The sequence below is a fragment of the Myripristis murdjan genome, chromosome 15, assembly GCF_902150065.1.
Source record: "Myripristis murdjan chromosome 15, fMyrMur1.1, whole genome shotgun sequence".
Classification (NCBI taxonomy): Eukaryota; Metazoa; Chordata; class Actinopteri; order Holocentriformes; family Holocentridae; genus Myripristis; species Myripristis murdjan.
Window position 1 is genome coordinate 26,746,749 of NC_043994.1, and position 25,432 is coordinate 26,772,180.

Below are 25,432 nucleotides of genomic sequence, written 5' to 3' on the forward strand. Positions count from 1 at the left end.
CCTGCAGGGAATTTCATTACATCTGGCACAAATGTCCACTTGGGCTCAAGGATGAGTTGATTAGATTTTGGTGATTAAAGGCCAAGGTCACTGTGACCTCATAAAACACATTTTTGACCATAACTCCATATCGTAAGAATTCATACTCTTATTATTACAAAGTTTCACACAAATGTCTAATTGGATAAAATGATGAAGTGATTACATTTTATATCCAAAAGGTCAAAGGTCAACTCCACTGTGACCCCACCACAAGCTCATTGGTTTTGCTGATATTGAGCTTTATGTTGTTATTGTTGCACCATGTGACAAAGCTCTCTGTCAGCCTAACATGATTTTCATTTCAACAAAATATACACGTAATGCTTTTTATTGAATTCCCTCAAATTCTTCACTACAAATATTACAGGAGTCGAGACAGACACTGATGTCAGCTGCAACTTAACTGCTTAGCAGAGGCATACAACCAAGAGGCAGTATTTGTAATTTGTGGTTTGTTGTTTATTTTGTTTTAGGTAACAAATTGACCCTTGAGACCCGGCCGTCTAAAGATGGGATTGACATCCGCCAGGAGCTCCTGAAATTTCACTCCACATACTACTCCTCTAACCTCATGGGACTCTGTGTGTTAGGAAGAGGTAAGAGTTTGCCATCAGCCATAAATGTGACATGCTTGGATCATATGCCTTATGAAGACTTAAGTCAAAGTCAGAATATAGCTGGATAAACCATAAAGAAAGCATGAGGTTTTTTTAATTTTTTTTATGTCATGCCATGAAAGCATCCAATCAGGGTTTACGAGCAAGAAAAGAACATCTCTGCAGTCCTAAAATGCCCGGTCCTTTCAGGTCATGGAAAAACATGCAAAGAAGTGCTGTCTATGACGCTTTCACTGTCTGTACAGAGGTAGTTAAATCTTCAAGTCATCTTCTTTAACAGCTCTGCAGAGTCCTGCCCAGCCCAGTGCACTGTGTCTTATTCCAAGCACACAGAGAAGGCTGCAGGTCATGTAAGATGTAAAGCACATAGCCTAAAGCTTTTTACAACTACAGCTTTTCAAGTATTGTTTCCACATTATATACATAAAAGTGCTACATGTGGCATTTTTGAACAGTAATATATCACAGTGATACCTTGGTATTGTTACATTAAAACAATGAGACCATGAACTTTAGTTTTGTCTCTTTCTCAAACCTCCTTGCTTCCTGCCACAAAGAGGATGTTGCTACCCAACATCTACCCTGGGTCAGTTATAGCTGTTATTACAGCAAAACAGACTTGCTGAACAGATAGTATGTAGTGCCAAGTAATGTCTAAGAACCTAATTGGGTAGGTCTAAAAACATAATTTTGTCACAGCAGCTGGTTCTTTAAACAAAAAGTAATTCAGTCATGTCATGACCCTTTCCTATCTGGTGTCACTCTGTGAGATTTAGTGGTGTTTCCCTTTCACCCTTATGTAGCAAAAATCTGTGAAAAATGGAAAATGAAATTTAAGATTCACTGGATACAAAAATATGAATTTCTATATTAGTGTATATTAGATATTTGTAACACACCAATGCTAGTACAGCAGAAGTCACATTCCTCCAACATCATGGACACTAAAAGCTAAAGGTAACACATTAACAAGCAGACTAGTGCAGCACTAGGTAAATGACAAACCTACAGATAAAACACCAACACTGTAAAAAAGAAAAGAAAAAGAACTACACCTACATCTACAGAGGAAAATCATTAAACTTTAAAGAGTGCAAGTACAAGAGATTAAAGAGCATATGATGTGATGAATTTCCCAGCAAACCCGCTGTAGTTAAGTTTCTAACAGACATTTGTTAACAGCTTATTTTACTGGGGCACATAAAAGCTTCAACACTCACAAAGGGGACGTTTAATGGTTTATTTTATCTTGCATAATGAAACTTGGAACTGTTTTAACCACAGAACTTATTTCAAGCTTTTTACCATTCAAATTATAATCACTTGACAGCCACAGCTTAAAAATGCTGACTCATTTTCTGGTTTTAGGACTCAAAACTTTAAAACTCTTAACATCAATTTGTCAAAGCCTCTGAAGACATTTGCTCTGTGTATGCTGCTTCCCTCTTCTGTTATAGTGATGAGACAATTGTGTTATAAAGCAAACCAGCAAGTTCCTCACCAAATATTGGAGTGCAGCTTTGTTTACTCTGGTAACACTAAACTCCCTAAAATTAATGTGGTAATGATTTATTGATGGGAAGATGCTACACGTAGCACCTTTAGCATACATTCCCCTATGTAAGCCTCAAGTTAATAATTTATCAAAGCCCTTGTGTTCAGTGTTGGACTTTAACAGATGAGCTAGTTGCTGTCCTGTTTTATTTGGAGTGTCACTGGTGTGTTCATTACAGTTGAAATGGATGAATTTTGTAACACCATGTCCTCCTCAGTGAAAAATTGGAGATACAGTTTGGCAGCTGTGCTTACAATACCATCATATCATGATTAATGGTTCTCACAGCTCCACAGTTGTCATTTCCCACCTCAACTATATTTGTAACCCACTAATGACCTTTATTGTTCATTATTTATTCGGCCGAAAATGCTCAGGGAATGAAACAGTTGTAAACACCTTGGTCATTGTTAGTCAAAGTGTGACAGTTTGATTATGTTTCACCAGCCTAATTCTAGTGGGGTGCAGTGAAAGTCCTCTGAGTTTATATTTAAATATGTACTGTGTTTCATCTTGTTATTTTTAGGGCATGTGTGAGCAAACTGTTGTGTATTAACCCGAAATTAAATGTCTTTTAAAATCAAGTATGAACTCAATTTTGTTCTCCACTCCTTGTCTTTTACAGAATCACTAGACGAGTTGACCTCTATGGTTGTCAAGCTGTTTGGAGCTGTAGAGAACAAGAGTGTGCCTATCCCAGAATTCCCTGAGCATCCTTTTCAGGAGGAACATCTCAGAGTAAGCCGCTGTGTTTTTGCCCTAAAACTTCCTCACATGTTTGCACTGGTTTTGAAACAGCCCATAGCCAGCATTTACAAGGGGTAAATTCAATTCAATTCAATTTATTTAGCAGACTCAAGTCCATAAATACACACATAAAACAGGACAGATTGTATGGAAAAACCTTCTGCATTTATCACACTGGGTTTATAAGATATGGTCACTGTATTAGAAATGAATCAAGAATTAAACAAATGTTTTCAAACAGAAATAGGTCAAGCTTGACCACTTGATTCTTTGTAGCTGTCAAAATTAATTGATCAGTGTGTTACTTTGTTAGCACAGTTTATTAGGTCATGATAAATGGCTATAGCTACTACAATACATTTTCAGCTGTAAGCAAATGTTTTTGGCTCACCTGGTGTTATGCCACAAATACATTCCTGCATTGATATCACTTGTCAAATTCCATTTTCTTTATTGCCCTGTTGCTTAGTTAGTAAGTGAGTTTTTATTTGCTTTGTTTTCTGCCACAGCAATTCTACAAAGTGGTGCCTATTAAAGACATCAGAAACCTGTATGTGACCTTCCCGATCCCGGACCTACAGAAGTACTACAAGTCCAATCCAGGACACTATCTGGGCCATCTGATTGGTCACGAGGGACCAGGAAGTTTGCTATCAGAGCTCAAATCTAAAGGTAGGACATAATCTGCCACTGCATAATATTAACAAACATGATAATTCTGTTTGGAGAATTTTGAGATTGGGATTTGATATGAAGTGCTATACATGGATGCAGCTAGTGTTTAGCTTGCTTGGTTCGATAATGATTTGATCTTCAGACATACAATGTGATTTGAAAGTCATCGTTTCTGCAAAACATCAAAATATTCTGTTAAAGAAGCAGTCTTCCTTGTATTAAAATTGAAGCATGTTGTTAGGTGTTGTGCATTCAGATATGAATATATCTTTAGTACATCTAGATATGCCTTCACCATGTTGTTTTTTAATGCTGTAAACTTGACTTTGCTGGAAATGAGGCACAATCCTCAGTAATTTTGGAGTCTGTAATTAAAGGTTGATGAAGATGTGAATAAATAACTTTGATTTTTAGGCTGGGTAAACACGCTGGTTGGAGGGCAAAAAGAGGGAGCCAGAGGATTCATGTTCTTCATCATCAATGTGGATTTGACTGAGGAGGGGCTCTGTAAGTAGTGCATGGTCCTCACTGGACCTGTTTGTCATTTCCTGGTGTCCTTTGCACGCGGTTGTACCTGTTCCCCGGTGTAGAGAATGATTTGTGCATATGCTTTGCTGTGGGTAAATGAAGTTTAAATCATGTGCATTGAGGTGTGATATGTGTGTCACTGCAGTACACGTAGAGGACATCATCTTCCACATGTTCCAGTACATCCAGAAACTGCGCACTGAGGGACCCCAGGAGTGGGTGTTTGAGGAGTGCAAGGTAATTAATGTCACGCATTAAGCGGCACCATTACAGATAAAGGACAAACTTGACCCTCATATATCTGCCATATATCTACCTACCAGCCACATTTAGCTGTCATTTAGCTTGTGGATGCTATTAATTTCCTATAAAGCCTACTTGTACAGAACTAATCTCTTGTAAGACATCATGATAGCATGCATGGGGTCTTAAATTAAGTGACATTCCCCTCCTTGTAATCAGGCTTTCTAACCTGTGCTGTATGTAGCTGCTGTTTGTGCTTGTGACTGATATGTGCCCTGTGCTCTCTCTTGGCAGGATTTAAACAAAGTGGCCTTTAGGTTCAAGGACAAAGAGCGACCCCGTGGCTACACTTCCAAAGTGGCCGGTTTACTACATGTAAGTCCCCTCTCTGACTGCAAAGGTTGTCTCCAGGGCGACGCACTGCGGCTCATTGTGTCTGTGTTTAGCCGCTGTCGTCATCAGCCTGCCTTAGTGCTGTTGGTGGCTCCTTGACTGACTGTATGAGAGGATGGAGACTTTGCAGAGGCACAGCCAAAATTAGGCTAGACATTTTGGACCACAGTCATTGTACTGTAGTAAAATCCTACAATCACTGCTGCTCTAATAACAAGTATTTCCTTGTATACATGGCTAATAAGATCACATACTGTATCTCTGTAGCTTTGCCAAATTTTGTTAAGAAAATATTTTTTTTCACCTTGAAGTAGCAAGTGGTGGGAAATCCCCACTACTCACACACTGCTAGATACAGATCCTTTTTATGTACAGCGCAGTGTAGCAAACATATCAGTTTTAGCCTCATTCTTTGTTAGTGCACAGGTTTCCTTCCACTTATTATACTATTATCAGTTTGAGACCCATGTAACTAAAAAAGTTTAATTGTACTTAGTGTTCCCACTCAACATTGTTTTAAACAACCCATGAAATGGCATTTTACTTCCTTGATTTTTTTTGTATTTCTTGTTATAACAGGATGTTGAGGCAGAGCCTAATGTGGGAATAGATCATTCAGAAGTGTAAAAAGGATGTGTTACAATGTAACACTTTCATTTAGCAGACACTTTTATCCAAAATGACGTAAATCTGAAAAATAATACAATACAGGAAAGGATTCAGCCAGGAGAAAACAACACAAGCAAGTTCAGGTCTGACAGGACATAGGTACCAACAGGCAGTGCATAGGGGCAGATTTTTTTTTCTCTCTTTTTAGTCCATCAGGTGCAGAGGTGTTCGCAAAAGAGCAGGGTCTTTAGCTTTTTCTTACTTTGATTTGCAAAGTCCCTTTCAGTCTTTGAGTTTGATAACTTGCTCCACCATGGGGAACTATAGAAGAGTCTAAGCGTCTTTCATTAGCAGAGTGTAGTGAGCAGGAGAGAGCATAGACCTGAATGAGTGAGTTCAAGTAGGCAGGAGCTGTTTTAGTTGGTGTTGTGTTAGAGAGCGTCAAAGTTTTGAATTATCACTTAGGGAGTTTTATTTGATGAGTTGAGGTTCAGGATTGTTCAAAACTTTGTCAAGGTTTTATTGCTTGAAATCATTTTACACCTACTGGCGCAGCATGGGGTTGCCATTAAGATATACCTTCGTGCAGGAAGTAAAAGTGATGGCAGCTCATTTCATGGGGCCTTTAAGAGTGTTTCCCAAAAGTGTCACAGTGAATACCACTACCCCAAAGCAATATGATGCTAATAGCTTTCTGCTCTGTCTGTTTCAGTATTATCCCCTTGAAGAGGTTCTGGCAGCAGAGTACCTTCTGGAAGACTTCAGGCCAGATCTGATAGAGATGGTGCTGGATAAGCTGAGACCAGAGCATGTCAGGTCAGTATGAAAATATCAGTCACCTGATCACCTGTAGAAACCCAGGGGCCATCCAGGTACAGGGTTCCCACACATCCTGGGAAACCTGGACATATTGGTTTGCAGGTTGTCATCATGTTTGTGCATTGTTTGCATGTTATGTTCATTTTTTCATGTAAACAACATATGCAACATAAAAACAACATATAATTAAGCCATCGATTTTGCTTGATTTTGAGCTTTCTCTGGCCGCTTGGTCTATTTAGAATCATTCTCATATTGCCAGGTGGTAGTAACAGCTAACATGTACACAAATGAGTGAATATGTCCTTGAAATATTCTGGGAAGAGTGAGAACCCTGAAGTACCTTCAGCCAGAGTCTCTATCTTAATAAGTTATATCTTGACAGGCTCACAAAACCACAAATTAGATGTTAAGATGTTGTCTGCTGACGATCTGACGGGCCACCATCTTTGGATGAGAATCTCTGAATGAGTATCTCACTGGCATGTTATTTCATGGTTAATTCCGGTCTGATCCCCACCCCCCACACCCCGCACATTCCCAGTTCATTTCTCATCTCCTGCCGGTGCTTTGACACAAAATACAATAATTGATTGTCTTAATTTTTTCAAGCAGGAAGAAAAGTAGCTCCTTGCCCTTGGTCTGATTATTATATATAGATCACTCTGTGTGTGTGTGTGTGTGTGTGTGTGTGTGTGTGTTTCCAACAACAAAGGAACACTTGCTTTGGAACCCTGCATTATTGTTGTAACTGGTATCTCTCTTTGGAGATAACACATCGACTTTTTTTTTTTTTCCTTGGCAGCTCTAACAAAGCGCTGCTGTGCTGTGATGCTTTGGATGAAACAGCTTTTCAATTTTCTGCCTTGAAAGAGAATATGAGTCAACGTTACAGATTCAATTTCCTCTCCAGCTTCAAAAGGCAGTTTTTTTTTTGGTTTTTTTTTACGTTAGGAGATGGCTGTGTGCGCTCAGGGGCAATGATACCAAGTTTTTCTCTCTTGATGAGAATTGTACACATCCTAATATGATTTCACATAGACTTTCATTCTTTAAGTGGTGTGTTGTATGTGTAGTTTGAAACAATGATAAAAGGTTAACATGGGATGAACTGCCTGTGCTTTTTGAAAATACCAGCCTATTCACTGCTTTTGCAGTCTTTGCCAGCACATGCAACATGTTGGCAGCTCTAAATGGCAGCCAGAGGAAATGGCTCAAATTATTTGGGCTGCAACACCCACAGATTATGTACCATGACATCCTTAAATTGCACACTTCTAAAACCAACATGTGGTGGTGAAGAGGTTCAGCCATTGTTGGTGAGTTCCCTGACATTGGGGACATTTTTCTCTTTCATTCTTACCTTTCATTTCGTCTCTTTCTGTGCACCTGAAAATTCCCTGCCAGTGACTAAACACAACACAAAATTGATTTGGAAATGTCTGACATATCAGCAAGTCTGTATGGAAAGTTCCTCTCTACTGCAGCTCCACTTTGTGATCTAGGCTGATAAGACGGCTGTAATTTTTTCCATAATAATCTTGATTAGTGGAGCGTCCTTTTGGATTAACCAGTAGAGGAAGTCCTTGTTTGCAGCTGCCTGGTTTCGAGTCCAGCCTGAGCCTGTTGCAGACATTTAACAAGTCTATGCCTTAATCCTTACTTTAGAAGATTGCTTGCCCGTCACTTCTCATGCTACAGTGGCTGTTTAACCATGGGGTTTTTGCTCGCACTGCTTTGAATTCATGATGGTGTTTCCTTACGTATTGATCTCATTCCAAGAGCTGTAAACACAAGTGAAGCAAGTTGGGTCATGTCATTAAAATGACAGAAAACAGTCATCACACTTATTGGTTATAAGCACCATTGATCTGTTTTTACATTGACCCAACTAAGTTTGATTGACTAGGGGTTGGAGGAACCTGCTTCTCTCAGTGGCACTCGGTGATTGAATGATGCTGTGCCTCCAGCATAACGTACCCTCTAAACACAGTGTATTGATCGAGGGCTCCAGCTTTGCCCTGGTATAGGACTTCTAAACATAGCTCACCAATTAGACGCTGGCAATGCATCGATGAATCTCCCGCATCCTACAAATAGAATACTAGCAGAAAGGCACTCAGGTCTGATATCTTAGGGATGGTGAGGGAAAACAGAACCCAGAAACAAACAGAAAATATCTAATCGGGTCTGTCAGACAGGTTTTTGTGTCCATGTAACTTGACCTGGTTCCCTCTGTCCTCCTCCCACAGAGTCGCAGTGGTGTCAAAGTCGTTTGAAGGGCAAACTGACAAGACGGAAGAGTGGTATGGCACACAGTACAAACAGGAGGCCATCTGTGATGAGGTCATCAAGGTGAGTCACTGCAGTCATGCTGCTCTCATCTTGTCACAGACAACAGTGGCAGTTTGTAACAAATTCACATCTTTTCCAAAATTACTTCATGCTCCGAATTATAGCACATGGATTGAGGGTAAAGTGATGAAGAACCATATAGCTGACTTTACAATTGTTATTATTATTTTATGTCACACCAAAATGATAAATGGTGCACGCGACATGATATTTTTATGTTGATAATGAGGGGAAAAAAAACATTTCTTGAAACTACCCTCTAAATACAAAATCGGGTGCATGCACGTTTGTACAGTTCATAGTAATACCAAAAGTAGGCTCACAGTGAAGTATTTTCTATTGAATGCTGTAATTACCTTAATTGATGACCTCATTAGCATACCTGGTGATTATCTCGGGACATTAGCCAGCTTAAGTGCCTCTTGAATTTCATGTCAGCAGATTTGTCTGTGTTTTTTTCATTTTTACACGTACAGATAAATCTGTTTTCCTCAGTTGTGTCTTTTACTGTAGAGCTCACAGCTTGTTGACTGAAGTGTTATGAGTCTGACACTGGTTTTTGGTTTGCCATTACTTGTAAGCTTTCACAGAACACCGCATGCTGAGTGTGTGCCTGTGTTTCAGAAATGGCAAAATGCAGACCTCAATGGCAAGTTCAAGTTACCTATGAAGAATGAGTTCATCCCTACCAACTTTGAGATCTACCCTCTGGAGAAAGACTCCTCACCCGTCCCCACTTTAATCAAGGCAAGTGTTTCTACTGACCTACTCCATTATCAAAGTATCGTCACTCCTCATTACCTAGCGGCAACGGACACTTTTGAACCCTTAACTGCACATCGTACGAGTCTCTGTTTATATGCTTTCATATGGTAATAAGGTATTGTTAACATTAAGACATTAAGAATTTAGCACTGTTGGTGCCATTATGTTGAGATCAGAGGAGGCAAGCTGTTTACTATGACTTACATGTTCTGTCATCTTGAGAAACGAGTACGGAGAAAAGCCACAGCACTTGATTGTTTTTTAGCTGTTACACACCCTGCAGAGTAAAGGTGTGATATGTAAGTACTGTTGTTCTATCCCACCCTACAGGACACTGCTATGAGTAAGGTGTGGTTCAAGCAGGATGACAAGTTCTTTCTGCCCAAGGCATGCCTGAACTTTGAGTTCTTCAGGTATGTACCTAATCTGAATCTTGTTACTCTGCTAGGTATGTCAAACACAAAGTAACATGGGGAATTCAACTAGCATTTTCACTAAGAGGCACCGGTGTGCTCAACCTCAAGTACTAAGGAGCACCAGTAACAATTTAGGCATACTTCAAAATACAAAAAGTGCACTTTGTTTTCATTCATTTTAATTTTTTAAAATTAAAAATAAGCATTCTGGATGTCAATATACATCTAGAGAGAGAGAGATAGAGAGAAAGATAGATACAGATATAGATATTATTTTCAGATGTGGAACATGTAAACTTACATAAACGCTAATTATTTACGTAAAACATTAAGTACTGTTACCTCTACTAATAATAGCACTAATGTTATCACTTGTTGAGATCACATCCATGCTTTTTGTCCACTAAATGTCACATTTCAGCAACTCAGTTATCATAGGAAAAAAAATGCCACTTTTGCGTCAAAACAAACTGGCCTGTAAGGTAGTGCTGTTTTTGGCAGCCAGGCGCAAACAAATTTACACATTTCTGACAGTTAATGTCAAATTACTGTCTGACACATGGTTACAAAAATCACGGAGCCATGTATTGCAGTCACACTGATTGCAGTGATCAGTGTTTAAATTTGCCTTCGGCTAGGCACCAAATGTCAGTGAAATTAACTCCCAAGATTCACCTGCGACACTGGCTCACAACATTTGATCACCTTGGTTATAATGCTGTCTGTTGCACTTCCTAATGAATTACAAATTTGAGCAGCACAAGTAAATAAGTGTATTTCTGTTTCATATACAGTACTTGTTCTTTACCCAACATAGTTTTGAAAATGGGCAAGGTGACATATTTTGAAGGATCATGTTGGTGGTAAATGGTGGTCAGTCAAGAGTCCATTTATACACTGATTCCCATTGTGCATAGTGTGGACCTGTGCATGGGTTCACACTTCCCCTGCATTGTGTCAAACATTGCATTGCACACACACGTTCACATTTTCATTCTCAATTTTTTGGCTTATTTAGTCAAAGCCCAAGACTGCTACCCCTGAATCTCTTGGCTATAATTAAATCTTCACCTTCGTCTTATCAGTAGCAGACAATATTGACTTGCTGATATCTGATTTTTATTGAAAGGCAACTATTGGTCTGATGTATCAGCCTAGTTCAAATGCGAAACTCTCCAGTTCAAGTATACTTAATGTAAATGATTTCATCCTAGAGCCAGCAATTATGTAGAGTAAGTACATACTTAGCACAATATAAGAATAAAATGGCCATGTGCATGGGGAAAAGTGACTCTATAAGACATATTGTTGATAGTAGGCTATACATACTTTTCTACATGTATACATTCATTCAGGGATGAGCTGCTTTGTTGAATCTTGCTCCTGTTTTAATGTTGCGAGATGACTCTGGGAGAAAGTTCTTCCTGTGTGTTGTTCCCCTATGCTTTGTGTGATTTCACCACTGCCATTTTCTCTACAGCCCGTTTGCGTATGTGGACCCCTTGCATTGTAACATGGCATATTTATACCTGGAGCTCCTCAAGGACTCCCTCAACGAGTATGCATATGCAGCCGAGCTAGCTGGCTTGAACTATGACCTCCAAAATACCATCTATGGGATGTATGTAAGTATTCAGATTTTCTCCCCATCGACCTCATGCCGCATCCCAACCTTAAGTCACTGCCCTCGATCATCCTCAACCTGGGCCATGGCGCCCCAGTTAGGTCTGGGTCAGATAGTATTTGCTTTGGATATTCCAATCAGTTTTTTTGGGTCCAATCTGAGTTGTTTGATATTTACAATCTGCTGATACCAAGCCAAGTTGAAGTACTGTAATGCACAGGCATCACTATGATTGATCTAAAATCAGAAAACCAAACCAAGTGAGGAAAGATGAGCTTAGTTTAACAATTGCTTTTTTGTATCGTTAGTAGTCTGTCCGAAAATTAAACATTTGAAACAGCTTTGTGGCCAACTTCTCTCAAGATACTTTCATTTTAAGTATTACACCTGTTGGACCGCTTTTTGTCTGCAATTTAAAATATGATAAAACTACTTATTGTCAGACATGATGATGCAACTCACCTCCTACACCATGCAGCTCACTGACATAAATGGTGGTGGATAACATCAACACTTATGGCAGTAATGGTTTATAATGGAGTAGATAAATGGAATAAATGGAGTAGATGATGATAGGTTGACTAATTAAACTGATTGAGGTTTGATCTGGTATCATGCAGGCGACACAATTATAAAATACTTTGATTGGACCTCATTCTGATCTTTAGTATCATTTAGTAATATTTGCAGACACTTTTCAGAGAACTTTGTAGCCAGCTGTCAGGGGATTACCTCATTGGATACTACAGTGAGAGAACAAAATGTTTAGGCAGCAATGGAAAAGTATATGAAAAGCTCATGTCGCATGCTTCTGTGATGGCGGTAATCCCACCGATCTGTCACTTGATGCACATTGAAACAGAATTAATGGCAAATACCTCTTGACCCAGACCTGGCTATTCTCGATTTAGCCTTTGTTCTGTCTGCATCTTCCTTTTCATTCATCCACCACCTTCCTGTTCTCCATGCTCAACAACCTCCTGGGACACCCTAATAACTTCTCAGGAGATGTTCATTTTCTCCCGCAATGAAGCAGATCAGATCACTGTCCCTCCAGTCCTTGAGACTTTATTGGGGTTAAACGTAGACCTCTAGTCATCGGGAGAGGCAGTCATTCCACAAAAAGATTGAAGGAAATGCAGGTTACAGTGGCTTTTCACGTGCGGTAGCATTAGTCCTCTGTAGGGTATAGTTTTCTGTCACTCTTTCCTAGACAGAAAGCTGGTCAGAAGGCTGCATATACATACTCTTCTAATCATTATCCTCATCCTTGCTCTGTCTTAAGATTTTTTTTTCCCCCACCCTCATAAACACCAAACATGTTTTGTTTTGTTTTTGTTCTTTCTCCCCCCCCATTAGTCGCTACCTATATGCTGATCCCCTGCACTGCAACATGACCTACCTGTTACTCAGGTTACTGAAGGATGATTTAAAAGAGTATACATATGCAGCCCGCCTGGCCGGGCTGGTCTATGGCGTAGCCTCAGGGATGAATGCCATTCTCGTAAGTACGCAGTCCGCTGCCTCCTGACCCGGTCTGGGAGCCGGTGGGGGCACCAGGGAGGGCCCAGCTTGAGGTTTTGAGAGTGTGCAGCTGGACTGATTTTCTGCCTGACGCTCTGTGTGATGGTGTGAAGTGTTGTGTGTCTTGTTTGTCCACCCAGGAGAGCCTTGTACTTGCTGCTGCGTGTCCAGCCCATACCAACTTAATTTGTCGCTTCACTTCAGTATAGCTGACTGCACTCCTGATGTATGCTAGTCTTTTACCACTATACATGTGGGTAAAAAGATTAACCTGAAATTATTAACTTTGAGTGTGTCAGGCTAGATTCATTGCATATCGACAGTGAACCCATTTTCTAGTTTTTATTGCCTTTAATTTTAAATTAAAACTCATTAACTTGAACATTTTCACATTCATTTAGATAGTTTAAAAAGAACGAGCTCATTTTTGACAATGTATTAAAAGCAGAAAAATTAAAACACTTTAATTAATTTAATGGGTTTTCATTTCAGCTCTTGAGGCAAAAAACTGGTGAATTTAAAAAATTTGATCAGACTTTTGATGTCCATGGTGCCTTGCCATCCCTCAAAGTACAGATGGGTGGCTGATTTCACAGATTCACTCCCAGAATCCATCCCGACTAAAACATTCAGTCAGTGAAAGTGCTGAGATCCTAAATGAGACGTAGAAATACTAGATGGCACAATTTGAGATTTTAGATTCATTTTTCATTCCTTTGGCTGCACTTTGAAGCTTCCATTGTTCAATGTCAGGCACATAGTAGATGAAAATGTGTCTCCATCTCAAGGCACAAGGAGTGACGCCAAATGATGCAGATCCTGTGACATATTTATAGTCACATTTCTGCTGACTAAAGAGTGCACAAAGCAAATTGGAAGTGGAACTGTATCCAGAAAGCGTGATAGGCATGACTGTGCCATATAGGGCTACTTGCTTAAGTTTTTTGCAGCTTTTTGCTTCCAAAATTATGAATACAGCATCTTTTTGTTTGTGAAAGCTCTGTGGGATGTAGTCTGGGAGTATGACTAAGAAAGAAAGCGCCTCTCACATTTAAAAATGCATCAGGAAAAAAAAAAAAAAAAACTTGAATCCCTAGAACACAGAAAAATCACATCACGGATCTTTGCAGCAAAGTGCCCCTCCCTCCTCTCTCTCTTCTTTCAGACACTGGTTTGCTGTGGTGGTGGTGGTAGTGGCTTGGCTCTGTATTATCTAACCATCTAACACTCCTTCTGCACCCATTCTTACATAACACATTAACCTGGGCACACTGTCCTGGTAGGATTTTCTGATGCACCGTCTCTCATGATTTGAAAATTTGTGACTGATCTGCCCTTAGAAAATGCTTCTTTACACATGATCTGTGTGGTTGTTCGATTGGCTGTTTGTAATTGACTTGAGTCAGCAGCGTTGGTGTGGCTGTCTGGGTGTTTGTCAAGGTTAATGGTGTTAGGGGAGATTACTGTTAATGGGTGTCACCACAGGGAGTAAGTGACAGGGAGAGTGAGGGATAGGGCGAGTGTGCGAGCGGTAGCCATGAAGCTGGAGGTTTTGCTGAATCATGAAGGGCTGCAAGGTTTGGTTGACATTGAAAAGAGGAGTCTTTAAATAACCTTGACTGTTCTTTTCCATTTTAAAATAATCATTTACGTCAAAAAAATCAAAAAGGATAATTGACTGCTTATCTGTGGTCTGTGCTGTGTCTTGCTGAGAAACTACAGTGAAATGTGTTTCCACGGCAGGAGATAATGAATTGATCCTCTCTATTTTAAGCCAGTCAGCTCACACACACTGATGATTTGATGATGGTTTTGAACCCTTTTCTATTGGCATGTCTGACTCCAAACACAATAATGTGACAAAAACAAGGGTGGGAGATAAAGGATTCTCCTGACATTTATAGACGAGAATAATGGCCATTTTCAGGACCGGCCGTCTCTCTCAGCACAGTGGATTGTCAGCACTCAGTGTGACAGGACATAGCATTTAGCTGACTAGAATGGATGGTTCTCACAGGATAGGTCAAAGGAAGAGTAAGCGTGCTGAAAATAACCATCGTTGTTTCCATTTTGCACAGGCAACCCTTTTGATATATCTCTAATTTTATTGGTCCATTGCGGTAATTGTTTTGTCTCTACATGCATCCCTCTTTTTGTCAGAGTTATGGCTCTAATGCAGTTTGCAGTGATATGTTTTGCATAATATAAAAAAGGTAAAATTATGACTACACCGTTAATATGTGATGTAGAGGGACGTTTGGCATAATCATACAGTTGTTTTGATATTAGTTAATGTTCTGTGGTAGTGGTGATCATTTTTCTTGCCGTGGTGCTTTAATGCAGAGGTAATGCTGTGCCCTGCAGGTTTAGAAATATAGGAAATAATTCTAGTAATTTCATTTGACATGGGGAGTTATCATGGAAAACTGTTCAGGTATTTTACCCAATTTTCCCTTGGGGATCAATAAAGTATTTCTGATTCTGATTTGTTGTAGAGTGCAAGGGATTTCCTGATAATCATACTGCCCTGCCACTGTAGGCATATATTATATATTGAAAGATGATTGAAAAAAGATCTTGGAATTCATATAGAATAAGAATCCTAATCAAACCACACCCACTTACCTTATCATTTAATTTTTCCAACCTTCCTCCCTCACTCTCCTCTGTGACCTGCCCTGTGTGCCACAGCTCTCAGTGAAGGGCTACAACGACAAGCAGCACATCCTGCTGAAGAAGATCATCGAGAAGATGGCCACCTTTGAGATCGATGAGAAGCGCTTTGACATCATCAAGGAAGCGGTAACGCCCATCTCTGATTGCCACTCCATCATTGACAAAACCTCGATTTATAGCACAGCTGTGTTTCCAAACCTGTAGACATTCAGAGCATTTTTACTCTGCCTAAAAAAGCAACAGCAGCCCCCTCCTTATATTTCCATGAGGACTGTAGTATACTAGGCTTTTTAGCTAGTGTTAGTGTTGAACTGACTCTGACCTCTCTCTCTTCAGTACATGAGGTCTTTAAACAACTTCAGAGCTGAGCAGCCGCACCAGCATGCCATGTACTACCTCCGTCTGCTAATGACCGAGGTTGCCTGGACCAAAGACGAGCTCAGAGAGGCTCTAGATGGTGAGATGCTGTTTTTTCTCTTGTTCTGTCTCTTGTCTGTCTCCCTCCTTTCTCTCCCCCCTTTCCCATCCTGTGCTTATTAGCCCCTTTTCTACTGTCGGCCAAACCTGCTGATTGAACCTAGTTCCAGGGTTTCCTTTGCCACTGTGCTGGTGTAAACTTGCACATACTCATCCTCCTCTGCTTGTTAGCACTGATCTAATGGAGCTTTTGTAAATGTGCAAACAAGAGGACAAGAGACCTGCCAAGAGTAGTTTTTGTTAGCCAAATCAATGAATATGCCCTCTCCATTTCCAGTGCTGTTTCATTTTATAAAATTCAGGGTGAGGAGTATTTTAATTGAAAACATCCTTTCCCACATTATGCAATGGATATTTTTTGTTTGAGTTTTCATTTTGTCTTTCAGTGGTCTCATGCCTGCTATGTGTTGCCACATGGGAACAATTTTGTGTTTCTACCGCCATTAGTTAATTGTCCAGGCACCAAACAAATGCAGTGTTTTCACAGGTCCTAAAATCCGATAACCTGAATTTTAAGTCTTAAAATGTCTTAAATTAGATTTTATAGGTCCTGAAAATTGATTGGATTATGAAGTTAAACTTACTTTTAGAAAGTTGCATTAACTTCCATCTCACCTTTAAATGTGTTCTGGGAAAGGAAAAAAAGATGTCGCAATGTGGTTTATGGGCTAATGTGGCGTCTTCTCTCAGAGAGCTCGGAAGAATGTAGCCTAGTTCTTGAGCGCGCACACACACACACACACACTTACGTATTACTCTTGCGTACACACAGTTCTGTGTATAGTCATGTTCACACTGAATGTGGATAAATATTTAATATACAGGTAATTCTGGGACTCTTATTTTCCTTCATATCCTTTTATACTATACTATACTTTGCTGCTAGACTTTGCTGTAATTTTTTGCTAGTATGGATGTGAAATAGGTCCTCAATTGCATTCAGATTGGAGACTTAAAGTCCTAAATTTAACTTGTTGAAACCTGCAGAGACCCTGAAATGAAGGGGAAAAGTTTGCACAAGTTTATACACTGTTGGTTTGTGTAGAGCAGCATAACAGGAAACTAATTAGGAGACTGTTTGATACAGAGCCATTCATTTGCTTTGATTTGATTGGCTCATGGTCAGTGGGAGTGAATGGTGGTCAGCAGGGACAAAGTTTGAAAACAGATAAAGACCAAACGCTGTATATAACTGAGCCATTTCAGCGTTATCATCTTATAAAGTTACCATCCAGTTCTGGTGGGTGAACCTATTGATTTATTCGCCAAAGACAAATTCACTGGCATTTGAAGTTTGGCGGATAGTTATTTTGGACCCCGATAGCAAGCTGTTTTGTACTGGGATCCAACAAATTTTGGCAGTAAGAATATTAGCTAATTTAGAACTTAGTTATTCTAAAAATTTAGTTAGCAAATATCACAGTAACTTTATAGTTGTTAAGATAGCAAGTAAGATGATGTAGCCGAGGGCCAATTTTTCCATGTTGAGAAACATTTCATTTTACAACCTGTGAATTACCAGGCGTTTACTAGGCATATGTTTAACAAAAAGTACGTACTGGGAAATTACGTGGAAGCTGGATTGTATGCACTAAATAACTAGTGACGTGAGCAGTCAGATATATTTTCAGTAAGCACTGGGAAGTAGTATTGGAAAGTGAATGATAATAAAAATAGATGATAATAAAATATTGTCATTGCAGGAAATGAGTTGGTAACAAAAAGTACGTACTAGGAAATTTGGAAATTGGATTGTAGAAAATATAAGCTGATAAAATATTCTTATTAGGAAACCTTATCACACAGTAAGTATGTGGAAATCTTTGGAAACTACATGAAAAGCACCAGATTGGTAATGTGTACTAGGTTATTATCCAGTACCTACATAAAATGTAGCTTTTGTATATGTGAGGAACATACCCCAATAAATTGGGTGGTAAATGAAAAGTAAATGAAAACCTGAAGTCATAGAAATTTCCCTGTAAATACCAACTACCTTGTTACCCAGTGCTCAAAATCTTACTTTCCATGATTGTGTTTGTAAAATGTCACTGTGCTCTGTCTTTACCTGGAACCTGTTTCTGATTATTATCAGCTATTCTGCCCTGTATTACCGGATAAATGATATTGGAGTGTTCTGTTATGACAGTATTTCAGTATCATCTGCTTTTCAAGGAGGTGTCAAAATCTTTATCAGGAATTAATACTCACAATTCAGCTTCCAGATAACTTCTTAGTAAATACTTTATGTTGCCAACTTATTTTCCAGTAAATACCTGGTATTAGTGAACTGTAAAATAAAACCTGGTCCAATGTTGAAACACAGTAAGAAAGTTTGCCCCTGTGTTCTATTTCCAGGCTGAAGTTTCAGGGTGTTTGGCGTACAGTTGGTAGAGGGCTTTTCTCGCTCTCCTGTCACCTTCCCTCTGCCCTCTCCTCCTCCTCTCCGCTCCTCTCCTCTCCGCTCCGCTCCGCTCCTCCACTTTCCTCCTCCACCTCCAGTCCTCATTTGAATGCTGAGGCTGTGCTCCAGCAGATGCCTCCCTAGCTGCAGTCTTCCCTCTCCGCAGTGCCTGTCTGGAACCTGAAGGGCAACTTGTTATGTTTTCACCATGGAGCTTACACTGACTATCCCCGGATTCACATGAGACTCAATTAACCTGTAGGGTCGAGGCCTGTGGCCCAGTAACAACTCCTCACCAGGGCCTCCAATTACCACGGACTGTTCCCTTATCGGTGTCCTTAGCCTCCTACTGGCCTGTCCCTGGGGTCTAGGAGACTCTTCTGTCTTTTGTTTCCCAGTTTTAGATGTGGTGTGGCTGTGGACAAAAATCATCTTGATAAATCATAGCCCCTGTGTGTGTGTGTGTGTGTGTGTGTGTGTGTGTGTGTGTGTGTGTGTGTGTGTGTGTGTGTGTGTGTGTGCGCATCCTTGTAGTAGATCATCCTTGAATCTGGGTCAGACGTTGCATGAATTCAGATTGGCCAACCTACACTGAGACAGACTTGGATGGCGCATGTGAGAGAGTGGATTAAGTGTGTGTTTTTACCAGGTTTGCATGAATATGTCTCTGTCACCACCATTTTCTGCTTCGTGACAGGAAAGTTACGTGACGGAAGCGCCCCCCCCACACAGTGACTGTGCCTTTTCTTTATTGATTCTGTCCTGCCTCGATAGTAGGCAGGGGAATTGCTTTGTAATTGATTGCTGTTGTCTGTAATCTGTATTCCAGATGTCACTCTCCCACGCCTCAAGGCCTTCATACCTCAGCTATTGTCACGGTTACATATTGAAGCCCTTCTCCATGGCAACATCACCAAGGAGGTTTGTTTGAAGTCACTACCTTGATTTTGCCAGCAGACTTGAATCTGAAATTTGTTAATGCTCAGCCATGAAAGATGTGCAAATTTACAATAGTGCAGATTTTAATTCATATCTACGCTGTAGGTTTAGGTAAAATGTGTGTGTGCCTGTGTCTTGGTGAATATATATATAGAACACCTTATATTCCCTTGCTGAGATTCCTCCTGCTGCCCTTAAATCAGTTTATCTGTCCTCCCCGTCACATACCTGAGGGTGACCGTTGAAAACCACTTCATAAGATTCTACGATCAAATCAGACTTTTTATGAGGTCCCAGTCGTCACAGCGCTGGGCTTACGTCTTGTACCGATGACAGCGTCACAGTCTGGTGGAAAGAGAATTGGATTCACTAGCAGGAGCAATGATCCATTTCATCATCACAGAGCCTCAGTGTGGCTCGGCCTGTAACACTAGAGCGAGCGCTGACCATGTCGGCTGCCAGAGAAGCCTTGTAATATAAGGCTGTGTGATAGATAAGATTCTGGTAGCCACACTTTGATGAGAAAGGTAGACATATGGACATGTCAGCAAAGAAGGGGAATTGAAGGAAAAATCCACCCTAAGACATTAACACTGCAGCGTCTTACCTTGCTTTTCAGAGTCTGTATTGTTTGGTGCGGTATTTTTATGATTCCTGTTAAGCCAAGTGTAGAGAATATTGACTACAGCTGTATATTGCCAGTGGAGTTAAAATGGAGTCTAACAGGAGTTTTAAAAAATGGCAATCTAGATATTATGATATTAGTAACTCAGAGTCAAAGATCAGAAATTGATCATAGAGGAGGCAAAGATACCAATCTGTCTAACAGGGTGCAGCTTTCCACTTTTCTTTATTGGCAACAGCAGCTATTGCTCTCTCTATCTCACCACATGTAAAAACTGGAGTGAAGTTTGGTTGATATTGGACCCATAGTGGATATTTGTTTTTCTTCCTTCAACAACTTGTCAAGCAAACAAGTGAAGTGCACCGGTGAATACATTTGAAATTACTGGACGTGCAAGAACAATTTGCAACCACTTTCAGTACTTAGGAAAATAGTTTTGTTTGAATTAGAATGAATTGACTCACATTCCAGTAGCTCATTTCACATATGAACTACAGGGTAGTTCACAAAACAGGGGTCTTGTGACTTCATCACAAAAATAACTCCTGAAATGAACTCAGCATCACAGATTGGTGATGCCTAACAACAGACTTTTTTGTTTTCATGGGTTGAGTTTTGCTTTAAATGCTGTTTTTTTTTTTTCTTTTCTTTCTTTTTTTTTTTTTTTTTCTAATTTTGTGTATTGAAATGCTGGATGTCATCTCTCTCTCTCTCTCTAGTCTGCTCTTGGCATGATGCAGATGGTGGAGGACACACTCATCGAGCATGCACACACTAAGCCTCTGCTTCCCAGCCAGCTGATTCGATACAGAGAGGTGCAAGTTCCCGACGGTAGGTTATGTCACCCCCACCTTCCCTCCCAATAAGCACCCTTAACATCCACCAGTCATACCCGTTTCCGTGGCAACACCACAGAAGGGTCCTTACCTAGCATGATTGTCCTCGTCATCATTGGCGCTGTCTTGCGTTTGTAATGACTCGAGTAAATTCAACATCCCTCATTTCCCTTGGGAACATAGCACTCATCCAGGGGAAATGGACGTCACCGGGCAAAATGTGCACACACTTTCCCTTAAGCACACACACACACACACACACACACACACACGCACGCAGACACAGCAAGCATCTGTGCTGCCCTCCTGATTACATTAGGAAACTCGAGAGATGTGGGGAGGAAAACCAGAGCTGTCTGGGGCCACCTGGAGACATCCTGTGTCTCATGGAGGGATTTTCCGGGCCTGGTTCCAGCCCGCCAGTCAGATGCAGAGCAGGAGTACAGGAGGAGGACTTCAGGGATGTAAACACGATATTGGCTTACTGAGTGACTGACTGACTGGCCAAGGAACACATCATAACTTCCGTGGCTTAACGTTTTTGGGCTGAAGGCTCACATAAATCTGTGAACATTCACACTTTCATCCTTTTTCTTTTTGTCTTTTCAAGAAAAATGTTGCGCAACAGGATTGGTAGCTGTCTCAACTCTGTGTGTTCAGTATTTAGTGCACTTTGAAGGTGAATCAGGGCTGCCTTGTATCAGTGATTCTCCAATAAAGTAAAATTACGCATTTACATTGGCGTCAATGGTATGAAAATAGAATATATAAATACTTGCTGTCTCCTACATGAGCACAGTTGTATCTATGCAGATAGATAGCAGCTAGCTGAAACAGAACAGGGCCCACACAAACTCTTTTCTCCTGATTGACTGAAAAAATTTAGAATAAGAATGTCTGGAAGATCTGTGGCCTCTGAAAAAAGCACCCACTATTTACCTCAGTAACTGCTGGACAAAGCGGTCAGTTGTAATCTGTAATTAGGTACAGCTTCCTCTATTGGGGTGAACAGACTCTGGACCTGCTGAACCATGGGACACAATACAGGAAATGAATCGGAGTTGAGCAGATGACAGAAAGTGTGCAAAGACAGCTAACTGGGATGTGCGCAAGATGCCTCTTTCATAGTTGGTCAGCCATTGGGTGTTCATAGAAAATAACTGGTTACCCACTGCTGTGCACCAACATTCACACACTGTATATTTAAATATATGTATTTAACAGGGTAAAGAAAAGTAATAGAATGATTTTTTTGTGACAGAAACAACAAATGGTTCAACTGGTTAATCTGATTTCCTGACCCAACCCAAGCCACTGAAGCACTGATGTGAGCTGTGGTGAAGTAAAATAAGTACTAGACACACGGAGTTGAAATTGCCATGTATTTTCTCGCACCACAAGCTAATCCAAGTGTTTTTCGACCCCAGAAGTTTTTGTAGTCTTTTTTCACATCTCTGAGAAGAACTTTTGACATGTTTAGGAGAATGGAAGCGGAGATGTTGAGGACTGTTGACATGACAGTCCCTCAGCGCCGAGCCGGAGTGCTCAGTCAGCATGTGCATAAAGGTATCTGCATTACCCAGCCTCAGCCGCTGCTTCCTCCATTCAAAGTCTGCTTGATCACAATGGACTCAAACAAACTGGAGCTGAGAGTCCAAAAGGAACCAGCCTTCACCATGCAGGCGTCCTCCTCCATATCCTGCTCAGAAGACAAGTGAAAGCACAGATGAAAAGCTTCAGTAGTCCAATTTGGACCCACTCTGCAAAAAAAAAAAAAAAAAAGCAATTCTGGCATTAAGTAGGCTGCCTCTGCATTTCTGGAGAGTGTCACCACCTGTCCTCTGTCTGAACTTCCCCACTGTGCTATATTAACAGTCATATATGCCTAAAGCGAAGTGCACATGCATAATTTCATATTTACACTTGAACCAGCTCATCAGTTTTGCAGGCATCACCTCTGCAGGTTACTTTACAGGGCATTGATTATTCATTGAGTGTTTTGTTGGAGGATTTTATTATGCATAGAGGGCTTTTTTTCTGTAAAATGGGTTATGTAGAAGTCTTTTCCAGATGGTAAATTGTTTTATAGCTTCTCTGAATTAATGGATCATTGGGGAATTTTACAAATAGGTCACTTAAAAGGAATCAATCTGAAACCATTCTTAGCTTGTTTTTCACACAATGATTGCATTAGGAGGCTGGCTATCGGTTCTTGTTAAGATTCAGCAGCTGCTTTTCCTCAGCAAGCCCATGACAGGTTTGCCAGAATTAACAACATAATTAGATTCGTTGAAACCAAGGCCCTGCTCAATAAATCATCTCCGCAGGTAACAAGGTAGAAGGCAGAATGAGACTTGTACTGATGGAAAGCTATGTTTAAGAGCTGATATACCTCAAATAATTGTAGCTTTTATGATATGAACTGAATGAAATCTGCTTTTATCTGTTTTTCTGCAGTGTTGATATTTTGTTGGTATACATGAAAGTCTGCATGCTACAAACCAAAGTAGCTGCTTAGTTTGCTGTCATTTTATCTCAAAATAGGTCAGTAGTCACTAGTTATTTCAGTTTCAAAATCCTCAGGAAAAACGCTCACTCTCATCCTCAGTTGATGTTCTAAAATAAAACCAAAATTAACTCAATGTTTTAAGTCAACACCAGGCCACTGAAAACAAGTTCACACATCTAAAAAAGGGGATGTATCAGATGTTTCTAGTGCAATATTGCCTTCAGTTTCAGGTTGACGTGCAAGTGGAGTTTTATGTCAGACCCTCATTATTTTTCTACATCACCCTCATCAGCTGATGGAATAGATGTGAAATTGCACGCTGAGCCCCATCAGTCATGCACGGAGAAGCGAATGTGTATATTATTAATAATTTTAAATACAGGAAAAGACTTAACTTGGATGCGTGTTGTTGCCTCTCAGGTGGGTGGTATGTTTACCAGCAGAGGAACGAGGTGCACAACAACTGTGGCATTGAGATCTACTACCAGACGGACATGCAGACCACCCACGACAACATGCTGCTGGAGCTGTTCTGTCAGATCATCTCCGAGCCCTGCTTCAACACTCTGCGTACCAAAGAACAGCTGGGTGAGCTCACAAGCAGCAGAGATAATGGCTAATACAATGTAGGCAACACTGTTCAAGAGAGTTGGAGTGCTCTACAGGTAGTAAAATAAAAGGAGATAAAAGCCAGCAACAGCCAACAATAACATAAGAGATTCTATGTGCTCCCATTTTGGATCTATGACATTGAGTTGCGGTACTTTAGAAATATGAGAAAAGGGGCTGTGGGAGTGGAAGCAGCTAAGGCGTGAAGAATTAAATTGAATAATTATATAACTTTTATTAATCAGACTCTGTTCGGTAATGAAAAGATGTGCTGAAATGATTTTCACAAGTGTTGCGTTTAATGACTTACAGCTATACAAGGGTGAAGTGTCTCACCCTGTCTGCTTTTTGATGACCACATTGCCATGGCAACAGTGAGGTGTTCAAAATGCCAGAGCTAAATCAATATAGTTACAAAAGAATGAAACGCACAAAAACAGATAATATAAAAGCCTTTCTTTAAGGAAAAAGTCTGTTTTAGAGTTGAGTTAAGAGGACAAGTTATGCTTATATATGATAGTGGAGTTCATATTTAAAAATAAACAGGTTTCTGTTAGCTTTGCCTTTTTAAAAAGAAAAAAAAATAGTAATTTGTCCTCGGAGCTCTTACCTGCTCTGTCCCTCTGCCCCAGGCTACATAGTGTTCAGTGGGCCCCGGCGGGCCAACGGGGTCCAGGGCCTGCGCTTCATCATCCAGTCTGAGAAGGCCCCCCACTACCTGGAGAGCCGCGTGGAGGCTTTCCTCCGCACCATGGAGAAGTCTGTGGAGGAGATGAGCGAGGAGGCCTTCCAGAAACACATCCAGGCCCTGGCCATCCGCCGCCTGGACAAGCCCAAGAAGCTGGCAGCCGAGTGCGCCAAGTACTGGGGGGAGATCATATCCCAGCAGTACAATTTCGACAGAGGTGAGGCCTCCCAACTGTTCGCTTAACCTTACTGGTAACCCGAAATCCCTTATTTATTAATCCAAATGCAGGGTATTTCAAAGTCCTCTCTGGAGCACCTAGTGTTATGAAGTACGTCAGCTGTAAATCCTTGAGATTTATCAATATTTTCAGCAGTGCTAAAGGAGAGCAGGTGGTTGCTCAGAGCCGTGCAAATTAGCATCGATTAAAGCCTGGAATAATCTTCAAGCACAGTGCACCTCTCTCTTCCCAGCACTCTCCGGAGTGCCATTATGGATTGTAATGGGCCTGATTCACTGGTAATCTGCCTGAAGCCCTGAGCGATGGCACAGTGAAAGGCTGCCAAGGGAGAGGGAATGATTACTGATACTAGCATTGTTAGTGGAGGAGACACAGGAGGCCGAGGGCAGCTAACACATTCAACGCCAAGGGCACAGGGAAAAAAAATGTAGCACAAATCATTTGTCAAGACTCACACACAGCTTGCACAAGAGCTGTCGGCAGGAGGGAGCTGCCCTCAAGGTAGACGATACAGTCAGC

At 40.7% G+C, this 25,432-nt stretch overlaps 1 protein-coding gene across 2 annotated transcripts in view; it reads left to right on the forward strand.

Annotated features, from left to right (window-relative positions):
- Positions 1-25,432, forward strand: part of ide (insulin-degrading enzyme) — a 39,855-nt gene that overhangs the window by 7,920 nt on the left and 6,503 nt on the right. Inside the window, exons 5-21 of one of the 2 annotated variants that reach the window (XM_030070408.1) lie at positions 516-638; positions 2,840-2,952; positions 3,471-3,633; positions 4,051-4,143; positions 4,310-4,401; positions 4,702-4,782; positions 6,122-6,225; positions 8,481-8,583; positions 9,208-9,330; positions 9,679-9,761; positions 12,748-12,892; positions 15,604-15,714; positions 15,925-16,045; positions 19,299-19,390; positions 20,753-20,864; positions 23,799-23,966; positions 24,620-24,892. In XM_030070408.1, the coding sequence (XP_029926268.1) occupies positions 516-638; positions 2,840-2,952; positions 3,471-3,633; positions 4,051-4,143; positions 4,310-4,401; positions 4,702-4,782; positions 6,122-6,225; positions 8,481-8,583; positions 9,208-9,330; positions 9,679-9,761; positions 12,748-12,892; positions 15,604-15,714; positions 15,925-16,045; positions 19,299-19,390; positions 20,753-20,864; positions 23,799-23,966; positions 24,620-24,892 (2,100 nt within the window). Of the gene's footprint in view, positions 1-515; positions 639-2,839; positions 2,953-3,470; positions 3,634-4,050; positions 4,144-4,309; positions 4,402-4,701; positions 4,783-6,121; positions 6,226-8,480; positions 8,584-9,207; positions 9,331-9,678; positions 9,762-11,244; positions 11,390-12,747; positions 12,893-15,603; positions 15,715-15,924; positions 16,046-19,298; positions 19,391-20,752; positions 20,865-23,798; positions 23,967-24,619; positions 24,893-25,432 lie in introns of both variants that reach the window. The other variant, XM_030070407.1, reaches the window with a different exon arrangement.